The sequence below is a fragment of the Gymnodraco acuticeps genome, unplaced genomic scaffold (genome assembly GCF_902827175.1).
Source record: "Gymnodraco acuticeps unplaced genomic scaffold, fGymAcu1.1, whole genome shotgun sequence".
NCBI classification, from domain to species: Eukaryota; Metazoa; Chordata; class Actinopteri; order Perciformes; family Bathydraconidae; genus Gymnodraco; species Gymnodraco acuticeps.
Window position 1 is genome coordinate 95,650 of NW_022990880.1, and position 14,769 is coordinate 110,418.

General features: G+C 46.2%; 1 protein-coding gene across 1 annotated transcript in view; it reads left to right on the forward strand.

Annotated features, from left to right (window-relative positions):
- The first annotated feature begins 363 nt into the window (after window positions 1–363).
- LOC117557561 (NLR family CARD domain-containing protein 3-like) overlaps window positions 364–14,769 on the forward strand; it is a 29,478-nt gene continuing 15,072 nt past the window's right edge. The window contains 8 exon segments of the mRNA XM_034233440.1: window positions 364–587; window positions 1,119–1,197; window positions 1,701–1,926; window positions 2,143–3,818; window positions 3,820–3,950; window positions 4,054–4,227; window positions 5,367–5,543; window positions 5,674–5,720. Of these exon segments, the coding sequence (XP_034089331.1) occupies window positions 379–587; window positions 1,119–1,197; window positions 1,701–1,926; window positions 2,143–3,818; window positions 3,820–3,950; window positions 4,054–4,227; window positions 5,367–5,543; window positions 5,674–5,720 (2,719 nt within the window). The 5' untranslated portion in view covers window positions 364–378.

Consider the following 14,769-nt stretch of genomic DNA (forward strand, 5'->3'; position numbering starts at 1 on the left):
CGTAAAGTGGTCGCAAACAACAATGGCGGACACGGACAATTTGTGAATGAGTTCAGCCTTTTGCTGAATTTATCAATAATTTGCCAATAAATATGGGCGAAAAACGGACACATCAATGGAAACATGTCCCGGACGATCAGATGTGTGCTTTTTAGCACGCATTCAGTGAATCAACAAAAGTAGTTCAATTAAGTAAATCAATTAAATTTGTTTTAAATTGAATTATTTTTGTTTTGTTTTTCAAATCAACATATTAACATATTACATTTGTTTTATTAATGAATGAACTCATTGATGTTGGGTTCAGGAGTCATTTTGCTGACTCATGTTAACGGAGAGGAGACGCCATCTTTATCTTTTTCTGATATCAGTATTAGGATGCAGCAGCAGAGACCTGGACCTGGACCTGAACCTGAACCTGGACCTGGACCTGGACCTGGACCTGGACCTGGACCTGGACCTGGAGATGGAGATGGACCTGGAGATGGAGATGGAGATGGAGATGGACCCAGCTGTGTGTCCATGAAGAGTGACGGGTCTATGGCGTCTCCTATTTACTTTAAAGCTGGACAAAGTGCTGATGAAAGGTAAAAATTTAAAACTGGACTCTGTTACTATCTGACTCTGGAGAAGAGTAAATCCTGCTCCAACGTACCTCTCTTGAGTTGGTTTCAAATGACTTCTATTTGTATTGTGAATCATATAATTAGCAAAGAAAGATTACTCTACCAAATTAAGACATTAAACATGGATTGTTTTAGACGACCCCCCCCTTCTGTTTGACGGCAGGCAGCGAGCTGGTAATGGCATGAAGGGCGGCGTGAGGTGTCTGGTGGTTTTATTACTCTGACTCTCTTTGGAGAAGGCACCACAGTCTGGTTCAAATCAGGCTCCAGATAATAATGGGGCTTTCTGTTCCTCCCACCATCAGCTGCTGGGAGGCTTCTGATGGTCGGACGCTTTCAGGCCTCAGTAATGTTGGTGTTTTTATAACCCCCCCCCCCCCCCTCCAGCTGCTGAGCCACAGTTACCCTGTTATTCTGTCTCCATCTCAGAACACCTTCAGTCAGCTGTGTGCAGATTAGACTCTTTAAATGTTCTGGATGTTTTCTCCACAGAGTTCTGCAGGAGTTCTCAGAGGTTCCCAGTGATCAGTCCGCCCCGAAGCATCACACAGACCTGGACTCCATATTTATCGTGTGTACAAATATACATTTACTGTGAACTACAGAGGATCTACCATTCAGGTCCTGACTGTGTCCATGTTGCTCTGTTTAGACCAGCAGGCCTTCAGACGGACAGATGATCACATGTTGTCTTCTTTAAATTAACTGTTGCTGCGTCGGTGGACCTGTGTTAATCTGACTATTAATCAGACCTACTGATTGACCTTTCAGAAGCTAATGAGTCTATGAAAATTTAGGATCGGATCCAGGTCGATCTCTAAAAGGTCTTACCTCTGCTAACTTCTGGAGAACCAGGTTCAATGAACTGCTGATCGAAGGCATATGACTAAATCTGTTCAAGAGATCCCAGAGGGTTCTGTAGTGAGGTGTGGCCCTGCCTAAGTGTGAGGGTGGTCAAGATTTGTGTCGGGTGTTATTTTTTCAATAATGTCCTCCTCGCTGCACATTATCCCTAACATAATAACTTTAGTTTTAACGTTATTCATCTGATCAATGTTCATCAACCTGTTCCAGCTGCTGGAGGAGAACATCGTGACTTTTGTGAAGAACGAGCTGAAGAAGATCCAGAAGGCTCTGAGTTCAGATTACCCAGAAGGCTTAGAGAGTCAGAGTGAGGATGAGGAGGTGTTGGACGGTGAGGATGAAGAGCAGAGGAGCAGCAGAGAGGCAGTTCTGAACATCACCCTGCACTTCCTGAGGAGCATGAAGCAGGAGGAGCTGGCTGAGCGTCTGCAGAGCAGTAAGAGGGTTTAACACATTTAACATGATGGGGAGGAGATGGAGGAACATGGAGAAGCTTACATTTACAAACTCTGCTGTTAATATACTGCACACGTCTGCGTCAGTGTGTCCTCTGAGGAGCTGATTCAAACTGTACAGCCACACTTACATGTTCAGAGTCTCAGTGTTTCTGCAGGACCCACTCACTGATTCCACTTGTTGTTCGTTCATTCAGGATCTCCTGCTGCAGTGTGCAGTAAACTCAAATCCACCCTGAAGGAGAGGTTCCAGTGTGTGTTTGAGGGCATTGCTAAAGCAGGAAACCAAACCCTTCTGAACCAGATCTACACAGAGCTCTACATCACAGAGGGGGGGTCTGCAGAGGTCAACAAGGAACATGAGGTCAGACAGATTGAAACAGCATCCAGGAAACCACACAGACCAGAAACAACCATCAGACAAGAAGACCTCTTTAAAGCCTCACCTGGAAGAGATGCACCAATCAGAGCAGTGATGACAAAGGGCGTGGCTGGCATTGGGAAAACAGTCTTAACACAGAAGTTCACTCTGGACTGGGCTGAAGGCAAAGCCAACCAGGACATCCAGTTCATATTTCCATTCACCTTCAGAGAGCTGAACGTGGTGAGAGAGAACAAGTACAGCTTGGTGGAACTTGTTCATCACTTCTTCCCTGAAACTAGAGACGCAGGAATCTGCAGGTTCGATCAGTTCCCGGTCGTGTTCATCTTTGACGGTCTGGATGAGTGTCGACTTCCTCTGGACTTCCTCAACACTGAGATCCTGACTGATGTCACAGAGTCCACCTCAGTGGATGTGCTGCTGACAAACCTCATCAGGGGGAAGCTGCTTCCCTCTGCTCGCCTCTGGATAACCACACGACCTGCAGCAGCCAATCAGATCCCTCCTGAGTGTGTGGACATGGTGACAGAGGTCCGAGGGTTCACTGACCCACAGAAGGAGGTTTACTTCAGGAAGAGATTCAGAGATCAGGAGCAGGCCGGCACCATCATCGCCCACATCAAGAGCTCACGAAGCCTCCACATCATGTGCCACATCCCAGTCTTCTGCTGGATCTCTGCTTCAGTTCTGGAGGAGGTGTTGAAAACCAGAGAGGGAGGAGAGCTGCCCAAGACCCTGACTGAGATGTACATCCACTTCCTGGTGGTTCAGTCCAAAGTGAAGAACATCAAGTATGATGGAGGAGCTGAGACAGATCCACACTGGAGTCCAAAGAGCACGGAGATGATGGAGTCTCTGGGGAAACTGGCTTTTGAGCAGCTGCAGAAAGGCAACCTGATCTTCTATGATCACGACCTGACAGAGTGTGGCATCGATATCAGAGCAGCCTCAGTGTACTCAGGAGTGTTCACACAGGTCTTTAGAGAGGAGAGAGGACTGTACCAGGACAAGGTGTTCTGCTTCGTCCATCTGAGCGTTCAGGAGTTTCTGGCTGCTCTTCATGTCCATCTGACCTTCATCAGCTCTGGAGTCAACCTGCTGTCAGAAGAACCAACAACCTCCCAGCAGTATGAGGTCAAACCTGAACTCTCACATCTCTACCAGAGTGCTGTGGACCAGGCCTTACAGAGTCCAAACGGACACCTGGACTTGTTCCTCCGCTTCCTCCTGGGTCTTTCACTGCAGACCAATCAGAAGCTCCTAAGAGGCCTGCTCACACAGACAGGAAGTGACTCAGAGACTGAAGAGGAAACAGTCCAGTACATCAAGAAGAAGATAGAAGAGGCTCCCTCTCCAGAGAGAAGCATCAACCTGTTCCACTGTCTGAATGAACTGAATGATCGTTCTCTAGTGAAGCAGATCCAACAGTACCTGAGTTCAGGAAGTCTCTCCACAGAGAATCTCTCTCCTGCTCTGTGGTCAGCTCTGGTCTGACCACAGCTCTGGTCTTCATCTTACTTCATCAGGAGAAGATCTGGACGTGTTTGACCTGAAGAAATACTCTGCTTCAGAGGAGGCTCTCCTGAGGCTGCTGCCAGTGGTCAAAGCCTCCAACAAAGCTCTGTACGTGAACACATAACTATCCAGGTTACATTTATTTATTATTTAATCAGAAAATGATAAAAGTGTATAATTGATTTCTTCTGTATTACTGATTCCTCTCCAGACTGAGTGTCTGTAACCTCTCAGAGAGAAGCTGTGCAGCTCTGTCCTCAGTCCTCAGCTCCCAGTCCTCTAGTCTGAGAGAGCTGGACCTGAGTAACAACGACCTGCAGGATTCAGGAGTGAAGCTGCTGTCTGCTGGACTGGAGAGTCCACACTGTGAACTGAAGACTCTCAGGTTAGTGAAAAGCTGTTTAAAAATGTTGACCATCTGAACACCTGATTACTTCATATATTAACTATTCAATCAATCAATGTTTATTTATATAGCCCAATATCACAAATGTTACATTTGTCTCAGTGGACTTTACAGTTTGTACAAACTATTGGATGGACCTTTTATTTAATTATGTTAGTGTTTGTACATTGCCAGAGAGAAGTTGTGAAGCTCTGTCCTCAGCTCTTGGGTTGCAGTCCAATAGACCAAAAATCAGCTCCTAACGTCTAACCCAGGGGTGCCCAACCTTTTTTTAAACAAGAGCTACGTTTAAACCAGTCTGCCGAGATCTACCAGTCCAAATAGATGGGGGGGGGGGGGGGAGTCAACTGGGGGGAGCCTCACATCGGGGAAACGGTGGACCTCTGTCGGTGCAACTTCAATGATGCCTTTTAAAAACATAAAAAATGAAGGCCGTTGAAGGCCATCAGCGAATCGAGCCGGCCCTTGACCTGTTCTGTGATTCTCCAGATTCTACAGATGGCCAGTCTGCGGAGGGTAGAAAATACATACCGGAAGTAAACAAAGACGTGCAACGGGAAGGTGTCTTAATAATTAAAATATTAAATGAAACAATCTCATCTTTTAAACTGTTAAACCCCAAGGTCCCCCGCCGGCGGGAAATGTTACTGCAGATCTGATGATACCACCACAGAGTTGGTCATCAATATTTGGTTGAAGGTTTTCAGCTACAAAAGACGAAGATGATCCACAATATTCTCGAATGTGTTTGTTAGTGGAATCAACAAAGTTCTTCTAGAAATCACCACTCAGCTCAAAAGTGGCCAGCTGTTCCTACCTTTCCCCCCTCCAGATATCTCTGTGTCCTCTTACAGTAAACAATTATATAATCATTGCTGGAACGAGAACAACAGATGAACCGTGTGTGTGTGTGTGTGTGTGTGTGTTTGTGTGTGTGTGTGTGTGTGTGTGTGTGTGTGTGTGTGTGTGTGTGTGTGTGTGTGTGTGTGTGTGTGTGTGTGTGTGTGTGGTGTGTGTGTGTGTGTGTGGTGTGTGTGTGTGTGTGTGTGTGGTGTGTGTGTGTGTGTGTGTGTGTGTGTGTGTGTTGTGTGTGTGTGTGTGTGTGTGTGTGTGTGCAGTCTGTCAGGCTGTCTGGTCACAGAGGAAGGCTGTGTTTCTCTGGCTTCAGCTCTGAGCTCCAACCCCTCCTCCCATCTGAGAGAGCTGGACCTGAGCTACAATCATCCAGGAGACTCAGGAGAGAAGCTGCTGTCTGCTGGACGTGAAGATCCACTCTGGAGACTGGAGACACTCAGGTACAGACAGACAGACGGACGGACGGACGGACTGAGTCTCTGTCACTGACTGAGGGACTCTGCTTCCTGTCTAATGGTGGATTGGAGTGAAGGTGTATGAAGTTGGTCCTGACTGTGTTTCTTCCTGCAGGATGGACCATGGTGGACTGCAGTGGTTGAAACCTGGTCTGAGGAAGTGTGAGTGTGCTTTCAGTTTGATTCCTCAGAGCTGCACAGGTTACACTCCACATGCAGGGCTCAACAGTAACGGTTGCCATTGGCAACCATTCAGAAAAAATGTCAACCACTTCTTGGCCTTTGGTTGCCTTCAGTGGCAACCAGTTTTTAACATAAATAAATAAGGACAGCAAACAGCAAAATGTGCACCCAAAAATAGATAAATGTTCATTATTTGTTGCATTAAGAGTGATATTTAATTATTGTTGTGACCAGTCGGAACCTGATACTTAAGTTGCACGTGCATTGGTGTGATTACGGAGCCAGAAAGCGATGCACCTTTACTCGCGTGCGCGGTGCGGCGTGTGTTTGTTTTACAAAAAATGGCGAAGCAAATTAAGTTGTTTGACTGTGGGGTAAAAAGTTCGGCCAACCCGTCAACATCTCAGACTACTGTTCAAAGTGATTCAACTGATAAAGCTCAAGGTGAACCCGAACGAAAAGCAAAGAGGAAATGTGTAAAGTCTTGAGAGGCGAAATATATATTAAGTACATTCTGCTCCGTTGTGCATTCACTTCCGGTAAAGGTTCCTTCAAAATAAGAGTCCCGATCTTATTACTACCAAAATAAAAGTGCTAAACGAAACTTTACCATAGGAAAATATTGACATACAAATATAATCACTTCTATAAAACACATTTTAAATAGTTAGACATATTAAAGGTAATTTACAGCATTCATAATTAATATCTAATTCTTACTGTGAATGGTTTTCATTTCTTTAACATTAGAAATGTTTTAGTCTGGCCAATCCAGACTTCAATGCTGAAGGGCCAATGGGTCTATGGTGGGGGTCAGCACCAAGCTCAAGACTTCAATGCTGAAGGGCGAATGGGTCTATGGTGGGGGTCAGCACCAAGGTCAGGAAAACCCAAACTTGAAAGGGAGACAATGGATGACCAAGAAACTAGTGATCTGTGAAGAATATGACAACAGCTGCACTACTGGTATTTAGTATACCAGCAATTGAGGGTGGACAAGTTTACTACCACTTAAGTTTCAAATAATTGCGTTAATTACTTATTATAAAGCATTTGAACATTCTTTTGTGTCACATTTTCATTATTAAGTTGATGTATAACTGTATAGTATCTTAATTATTTAAAATATAAGGTGTCTAAAAATGGCAACCGTATTTTCAGTTTTGGCAACCAAAAGCTGATGACTGGTTGCCTGGCAACCACTTTTAAAAGTTAGCGTTGAGCCCTGACATGAGATCCAGAAACGTTGGGTTACGTATTGTAACCCTTGTTATATTAGCACAGGCGGAGCCCTCTACTGGACTCTATGGGTACTACCTTATCATGCAAGCATTCACCTACTGAGATTTCTATGGACGTAGCCGGCCCCGGGGCGGGCCTACCTGAATGCGTGGGCATCTCACTTCCGTATAAAAGGAGGCCTCGCCTCCTGACCACCATCCTACACCACTCTTCAGCGAGCGGTATAGGACAGACAGTGCCCCAAGGTAGAGGGCTCCGCCTGTGCTAATATAACAAGGGTTACAATACGTAACCCAACGTTATATCTCTCACAGGCTCCGCCCTCTACTGGACTCTATGGGTACAGTGGGCGGAGCCCCGATGTATGCACGCACTGTCGTCCAGCACACCGTTCCACCTCACTGTCCCTGACCCATCTTAGAGACAATGGGCGTCCATTCTCAGGAGAAGTCTGACAGTGGTGCGTTTACCCAAAGTGACAGACCTAATTTTAGCTCTAATTAGGAGGAGGGAAAACCACCTATTTGTAGCCCTTCAAAGAGCCCCAAACAACGGACTAATGACCTCCAGCATCTCCCCCTGACATGCACAATTCCATAACCTCGCACACCGTGAGACCCCGGGCCCCCGGACTTAAGCACTCCCCCACGGACTAAACCCAGATGTTCACACCCTACAGAACCTCATGCCCCTGGGAATCTTAAATGGGGGGTGGATTTTGTGTTGTTCTATCGTCCGCCCATCGGCATCCATATTCGTCCTTATTCACAGCACCACCCACCCTCCTGTGGAGGATGTTCTCATGGCCCTGGTAACACTTAAAGGTGGTGGATTTTGTGGTGCTTTACTGTCCGCACACCAGCATCCATATTCATCCTTATTCACAGCACCACCCACCCTCCTGTGGAGGATGTTCTCATGCTCCTGGTAACCCTTTAAATAGTCTGATGCTACCACTGCACTTTACAAGCCAGAAATAATGTTTAAATTGTCGGGGGAAGTGTTTTTAAACATCTGGAAGAGATTTTTAGCCTGTCATTTTGCAAGATATCATTTAACATTGAAGCTCTCTTGGAGAAGGACAGAATATGTCCATTTCCAGGAGAGTTTCAATGTTAAATCATATCTTGCAAAGTGACAGGCTAAAAACCAGGAATAAGTGTTTCAAAGGCGGGAAAAGTTGTTTAAAATAGTCTGATACCTCCAGGGCGCATCACCGCATTTTACAAGCCAGGGAAGGTGTCTGAATCCTGGGTAAACTTTGTTTAAATAATCTGATACCTGGCACTGTATCAACCCCTGGGAACCTTAAACGTTATTAAAATGTTTTTTTATTTATTTAATTATCACATTATTTTTACAAAAACAGTATACACAGTATGCATAATAAACATAATACAAACATGATAAAAACATGATTAGCGGGGGCCCGGGGGCCATATTAGCCATCTGACTTGTACGGTGCACCAGGGGAAAAAGGCTGAGTCCACGGCCTCTACCCCCACATCAGGAGTATCAACCGGCCCTGAAGAAGAGGTATCGCTGCTCTCCGCCCCTGAGCCCTCTTCGGAGGTATCTCACGGCGGTAGACCTCCTTCTGATGATGCTGCTGCAGCTGCTGCCGCCCTGAACATGGAGCCGATCTTCAATCCCTCCTTTATTCCAGGCGTATTCACGTAGAACCGGTCTGCAGTGCTTACGTCGTGACACATAAACCTGGCGAGAATCAACCTGCTTTCTGGATCTTGGTGATGCTTGATATTGTCAGCCAGGGCAGTGCGCAGGATTGTGAAGGTGACGGCTGTTTCTAGCCCAGCATCAGCCCAAGCCCTCTTCAAGTGAGCGTTCAGGTTCCTGGAGGCATGCTTCCCCGTTGTGAAAAGGAAGAATTCATTCTGAGGACCCGACAAGCCCTCTTTTATCCCCATCCACCGCATGACCCAGCTAAACTCCTTTACTGTAAGCACCAGCTGTGCTTCGCCAAATGTCTTGGCAGTCTTGTGATCCTGCACATGGATGATGTAGCCCTCAGCAGTGCCCCTTAAGTCCGCCTCTAACACCTCAGTGTTGGTCATGTTTGCGTACACACCCGGACGGTGGCCATACAGAAGGCTCCAATGGAGGGTTAGATAGCCATATAGCAGGTACTGGGTGATTGAGGTCGGGTTGCAAGCCATCAGGTCAAGTAAATCAGGGATGCGCTTCTCAGCGGCCGCCATGGCGGCGAGAAGCTCCGCCTGGCTCGGCAGACGATCCAGCTTGTTCCTCTTAATCTTGAACTGGTGGACAGTGACAGACCTTTTCAAGTCGTTCATGTTGGCTTTCACCTCTCTGATGATGTGGGTCATATCAGACTGGGTGAGCCTGCACGGGTCTTCTGGCATACAGGGGTCTCATTATCGGAGGCTGCTGTGGAGCGCATGAGAGTCTTGACCGGGGTTTTGAGAGGGGTCTGACTACAGGAGGCTGCTGGGGACCGCATGACAGTCTTGAGAGGGGTCTGACAACCGGAGGCTGCTGGGGACCGCATGACAGTCTTGAGAGGGGTCTCACAACCGGAGGCTGCTGGGGACCGCATGACAGTCTTGAGAGTGGTCTGACTACCGGAGGCTGCTGTGTTTATGCCGGAGGTACTTGAGATTGCCAGGCCCTTAAATTGTATACATTATTCCTCTTCCTCAAGCACAGCAGCAGTGGCACTCTGCTGCCTGGGTTTTAGCCCCTTTTTCAGCCTGGAGCGCAGGGTCTTCATCTCATCAATGAGGGCATCCTTCTGAGCTCTCAATGCCACATTTTCCAGCATCACCTGCCTGCAGTCCTCTTCGTCACACTCAGTATGTGGGGAGAAGGGTGGAGGGTGCACGGGGTATTCCTCCTCATTGTCTATATCCAATGATGTAGCCATTCCAATGATGGGATTAGTCTCTCTGAGGTCATGGAGCAACTGCAGGGCCACACTATGCTTCAGCCTTGCCAGATGTGCTTCATCTCGGGATAACTCAGGGTGGCCATGAGTTACATGACGGTCTAGTTTCTTCCCAGCATACGAACACCCTGTGATGTGACAGGGTATGGTCCGAACATTTATTCGGCCACTGGCCATTTTAAGAATGATGCCTCTTTCCTCCAAGTTCCGCACTGCATGTTTGTGCTTAAGGTGCTTGTTCAAAGCCAGATAGAAGAGTCTGCACACCGGGCATTCGGACGACATCCTTACTGAAACAGACACAGTTAATTGTATTTCAATTCTGTTGTGTTTCTCCGTTTATATGCGTTAACGTAACCGGTGATTGCAACAAATGTTCGATGCTTCAATGCCTGGTACACGGACCAAGGGAGGACTTGGGTTACCACCTGGCTAAATGGTCCCACCTCCGCACCAACGCGGGGCTGGTGATGGCAACATTGGGTCCGATGCATCAATTCATGGTGGCCCGACCATGAGAGGGTTTGGGGTGCCCCGGAACCAGGCAGTACCCCAGCAGGAAACACGTTTTATGGTCAAAGGAGGAAAGAGTGATAGAACCGGGGTAAAGCAAAGAAAGTGTCCGAAAATAGTGACTTGTAACCCGGGTAGAGAGTATGTCATCTCTCGGTCCTATCCTCCAGACAACATGGTAACGTGGGGACAACAGTACCTCCGGGCGCTCCATCCTGCTCTGGCATTAGCCGCAGCGGGGGGAGGAGGCATTGAACCCCTCACACCTGCCCCGGAGGAGGCAGGGGAGTCAGGTACCCGGAGGGCGCACGGTGGACGGCCAGGGCGAGGCCACCACACCGCGCTGGAGTTAGAGTTCCGAGTGTTCGAGCCGGGTCCCGGTGAAACGCAGGACAGAGCCCCCGGCAGGAGCCTCCAGCAGACCCCCCCGCGCGGTTCCCTCGTCCCTCGGAAGAGGCGGAGAGGTGGGTGTTTTTCATCTGCTGGCGGACTGCCGGGGAGAACGCGCTGCTCGGGAGCCAGGCTTAGAGTGAGTGGCAGTGAGTGCCCGCGCACCTGCCTTTTACAGCGGGAGCACGAGCTGGTCTCGGGGAGGGAGAGAAGAGAGGAGCGGAGGCTGCCGAAACAGCCAGGGCCCTCCACTCAAACACACCCCTCAATTTTGACAAGACAAACAGCAAGAAGAGTCCCCTGACAACTCTCCTTACATTCCTCCAGAGGCAGAAACACTATAAGTTATCTTTTGGGAGAACCAGAGGAAAGGGGTGAAAATGGAGAAATTGTATCCCAAAATAGTGTCTCTTAAGGCGGGTAGAGTCCCCTGACAACTCTCCTTACATTCCTCCAGAGGCAGAAAAACTATAAGTTATCTTTTGGGAGAACCAGAGGAAAGGGGTGAAAATGGAGAAATTGTATCCCAAAATAGTGTCTCTTAAGGCGGGTAGAGTCCTCTGACAACTCTCCTTACATTCCTCCAGAGGCAGAAAAACTATAAGTTATCTTTTGGGAGAACCAGAGGAAAAGGGTGAAAATGGAGAAATTGTATCCCAAAATAGTGCCTCATAATTCCGTGACAACTCCCCTTGCATTCCTCCAGAGGCCAGTTCAAAAACTTAAAGTTTGGTAAGAACCATGATTGGGGGTCCTCCAGGCAACAATTATATCCGAGCCAAAGCACTCATGTAGCGGACACATTCCTCCATGATGTGAAACAGCCGTTTTTTTTCTAAGTGCTCTCAAAAACCGGGTTTCCGATTTCGTGCAGATGGTAGCTTGGAAAACATGAATTAATTTATTTGATGGAGGAAGGGAGGTCTCGATTCCCCTCTCCGTTGTAAAATGCAACGGGGGAGCGAAAATGTGTCCGGGGCTTCCGCCGGAAGCGCCGAAGACTTGCGCTTTTTTGAGACCCTCCTCCGTTGGCACTCTGTCGTTTTTTCGACTTTCATAACATCGCACACCGTGAGACCCCGGGCCCCCAGACTTAAGCACTCCCCCACGGACTAAACCCAGATGTTCACACCCTACAGAACCTCATGCCCCTGGTAACTTAAAGGGGGGGTGGATTTTGCGGTGCTTTACCGTCCGCCCATCGGCATCCATATTCGGCCTTATTCACAGCACCACCCACCCTCCTGTGGAGGATGTTCTCATGGCCCTGGTAACACTTAAAGGGGGGGTGGATTTTGCGGTGCTTTACCGTCCGCACACCAGCATCAATATTCGGCCTTATTCACAGCACCACCCATCTCTCCCTGACCAACACACTCTCACTCCCTAAGCGTCCAGGAGCGACGTTTGGTCAGTGTCCGTGGCGTCCAGTTGTGACGCTCCTAGGCTCCTTCAGCGTCATAAAGGGACGCAAATAGCTTTCAACTGATTGCAATGTATTCCCATCTGCGGCGGGATTTGACGCTCATGGAAGCACGGCATTCGTTTGTGTCGGCTGCCCTTAAAGGCAATGTGAGCGTCCATTCCCATTGGATAACGGAGAATTGTACACCCGGAAGTAAGTATTCCTCTTACTGTCGATTGATTTTACAGTGATATCTGCACTACTCATCGACTAAAAAACACCAGATTATCCTTGTTAATTACACAACATTGATTGGTTTAAATTGTGTGCAATGCTTTTGTATTTTTCCCCTTCGATTCGGAGAAACAAATGTTTTTTCTGAGTAAAGGATGGCAGAAAACACTACACTACCCAGAATCCCCAGCTATCGTTTGGACTACACCATGTGCTCTGTTTGACAAACCCCGTAATAGTCCTCAAGCTCTGTGATTGGAGAGTGTGCTCCGAGGGTTACGCCGATTCTCGAACAGCACTTGAAATGGAATGGAACCACGGCAGACTGTCCAAAACTGGATTTGAACGGGTCCACCGCGTCCCCCCCTCCCCCACCCCGTCCCCAGAACTACACATGCTGGCTATTCTGTTTCGCAACATGTTCTCTATCTATGGCACGTCTCTACTGGGAGTTGTAGTTTTAAAAGACGTTTTCGTATTTCCCATAATAAGAAGTTGCCAGTATTAAACTGTGTACATCCCTGGAGGTTTAGGGGATAGGAAACACTCACATTTAAAACATATAATTAATAAATGGGTGAAAATTGCTTGTGCCCATAATGGGCAGCATTAATATATATACCCACATGCCAGCTAAGGTCAGAAGAGCTTTATTTAACAGCTGGTCTTATGTTTGTGACCCCTGTTGTTAATTGATAACATTACATTACATTAATTGATAAGCCTGAAACATGCACTTGTTAAGGTTCAGAGCCACATTTTGCAAATATGGCAGTAGCCATCGATCAGCTTAAAATAAGATATACTTTATTGATCCCAAGTTGGAACATTTGCGTTACATCAGCATGTGTAACAGTTGTAAATATGCAGTGGTGTTTATTTGTAAATCATTTAGTATAATCACACAAATTCTGTGTTTTATATTTAACAATTTTGTGTTCTTTATTTATTGATTGTTCAATACCTGACAAGGCCGGAGATGAAATATCTACATACATCTTATAAGAGTATAATACATTATGTATAATATCAGTTAAAATAAGTGCTTCAACATAGTTAACATTGCTGGAGGTATGCACAAATATTGATAGATGTCTTGTAATGCACTATTGAGGAACCTGCGACCCAAGTTTTTCATTCAATGCAGAACTACACCATAGTTGTGTAGGCCTATATTATATGTCAATAAACCTTAGAAAATCTTGAAATCTTGAAAGGGATGTGCAAAATAGTCATTATATACAGTCTTTAATTAACTATTAGTAGAGAATAACGAGTAATGAATATACTTTATAGGGATCCTATTAATATCTAATAATAAAAATAATGAAATTCAATAACATGCTTTAACCACTAGGTGTCCCTTTATATCAGCTGTGCACCTTTATGGTGTAAATACAGCCTATCTACCAATTGGATCAAATATAAAAGTCAGCCGAATTAGTGTTGATACTGCAAGGAGACGTATTGTGTGAAAATAAATGTAAGTTTTTTAATGGCTGATATATTTATGATCCACGTCACGTTTTCAGTTCCTCATGTTTGTCTATAAGTCTTCTCATCAGGGCTCTATAAATACAGAACTACGGCAGATATGTAATATTTAATGCAGCCGAACCGTGTATTACAATGCCGTTATGTGATGACTTCCAAAGAGAAAATCAAGCACACTCGGAATAAAGTATTATTTTATATTTTTTTTTAAGTTTTCGGTCTGTTTCCGGTATTTGTTAATGACGATGTGCCGTGAGATGTGAGACTGGAATTGCACAGGGGAAAATAACGTAGGCTATCTTTAGATGCGGATTTTGTTAAACTAATATGTTTGCGCTGTGGACCAACACTATACATTGACGGGGAAGGGGGTAGCAATAAAGATAACACCATTAAACAGTTACACAACATAACAGAAATAATATCGATAGCAGCGTCCCTAGCAACCACCTTGGTAACAATGAAAACGTCGCGATTTCCTGAAGTAATCTTCGTAATAACCAGCAAACTAAAGATCATGGACATCCACTGCACACATAATCTGAAATAACAACTCATATCTCTCGCATCAAAGGACATCAAAACGCATTTTAATGGCCAAACTAACTTTAAAATTGGCATTTTCCACCGAGAATAAAACGAAGTTCGGCCATGTTTTCTTTTTCTGCAGGGAGAAATTTGAAGATCACGTGACATAGACGCCAGCCATTGGAATGAATAGTGAAAAAAACGGGGTTTGTCAAACAGAGCACATGGTGTAGTCCAAACGATAGCTGGAGATTCTGGGTAGTGTAGTGTCTTCTGCCATCCTTTACTCCGAAAAA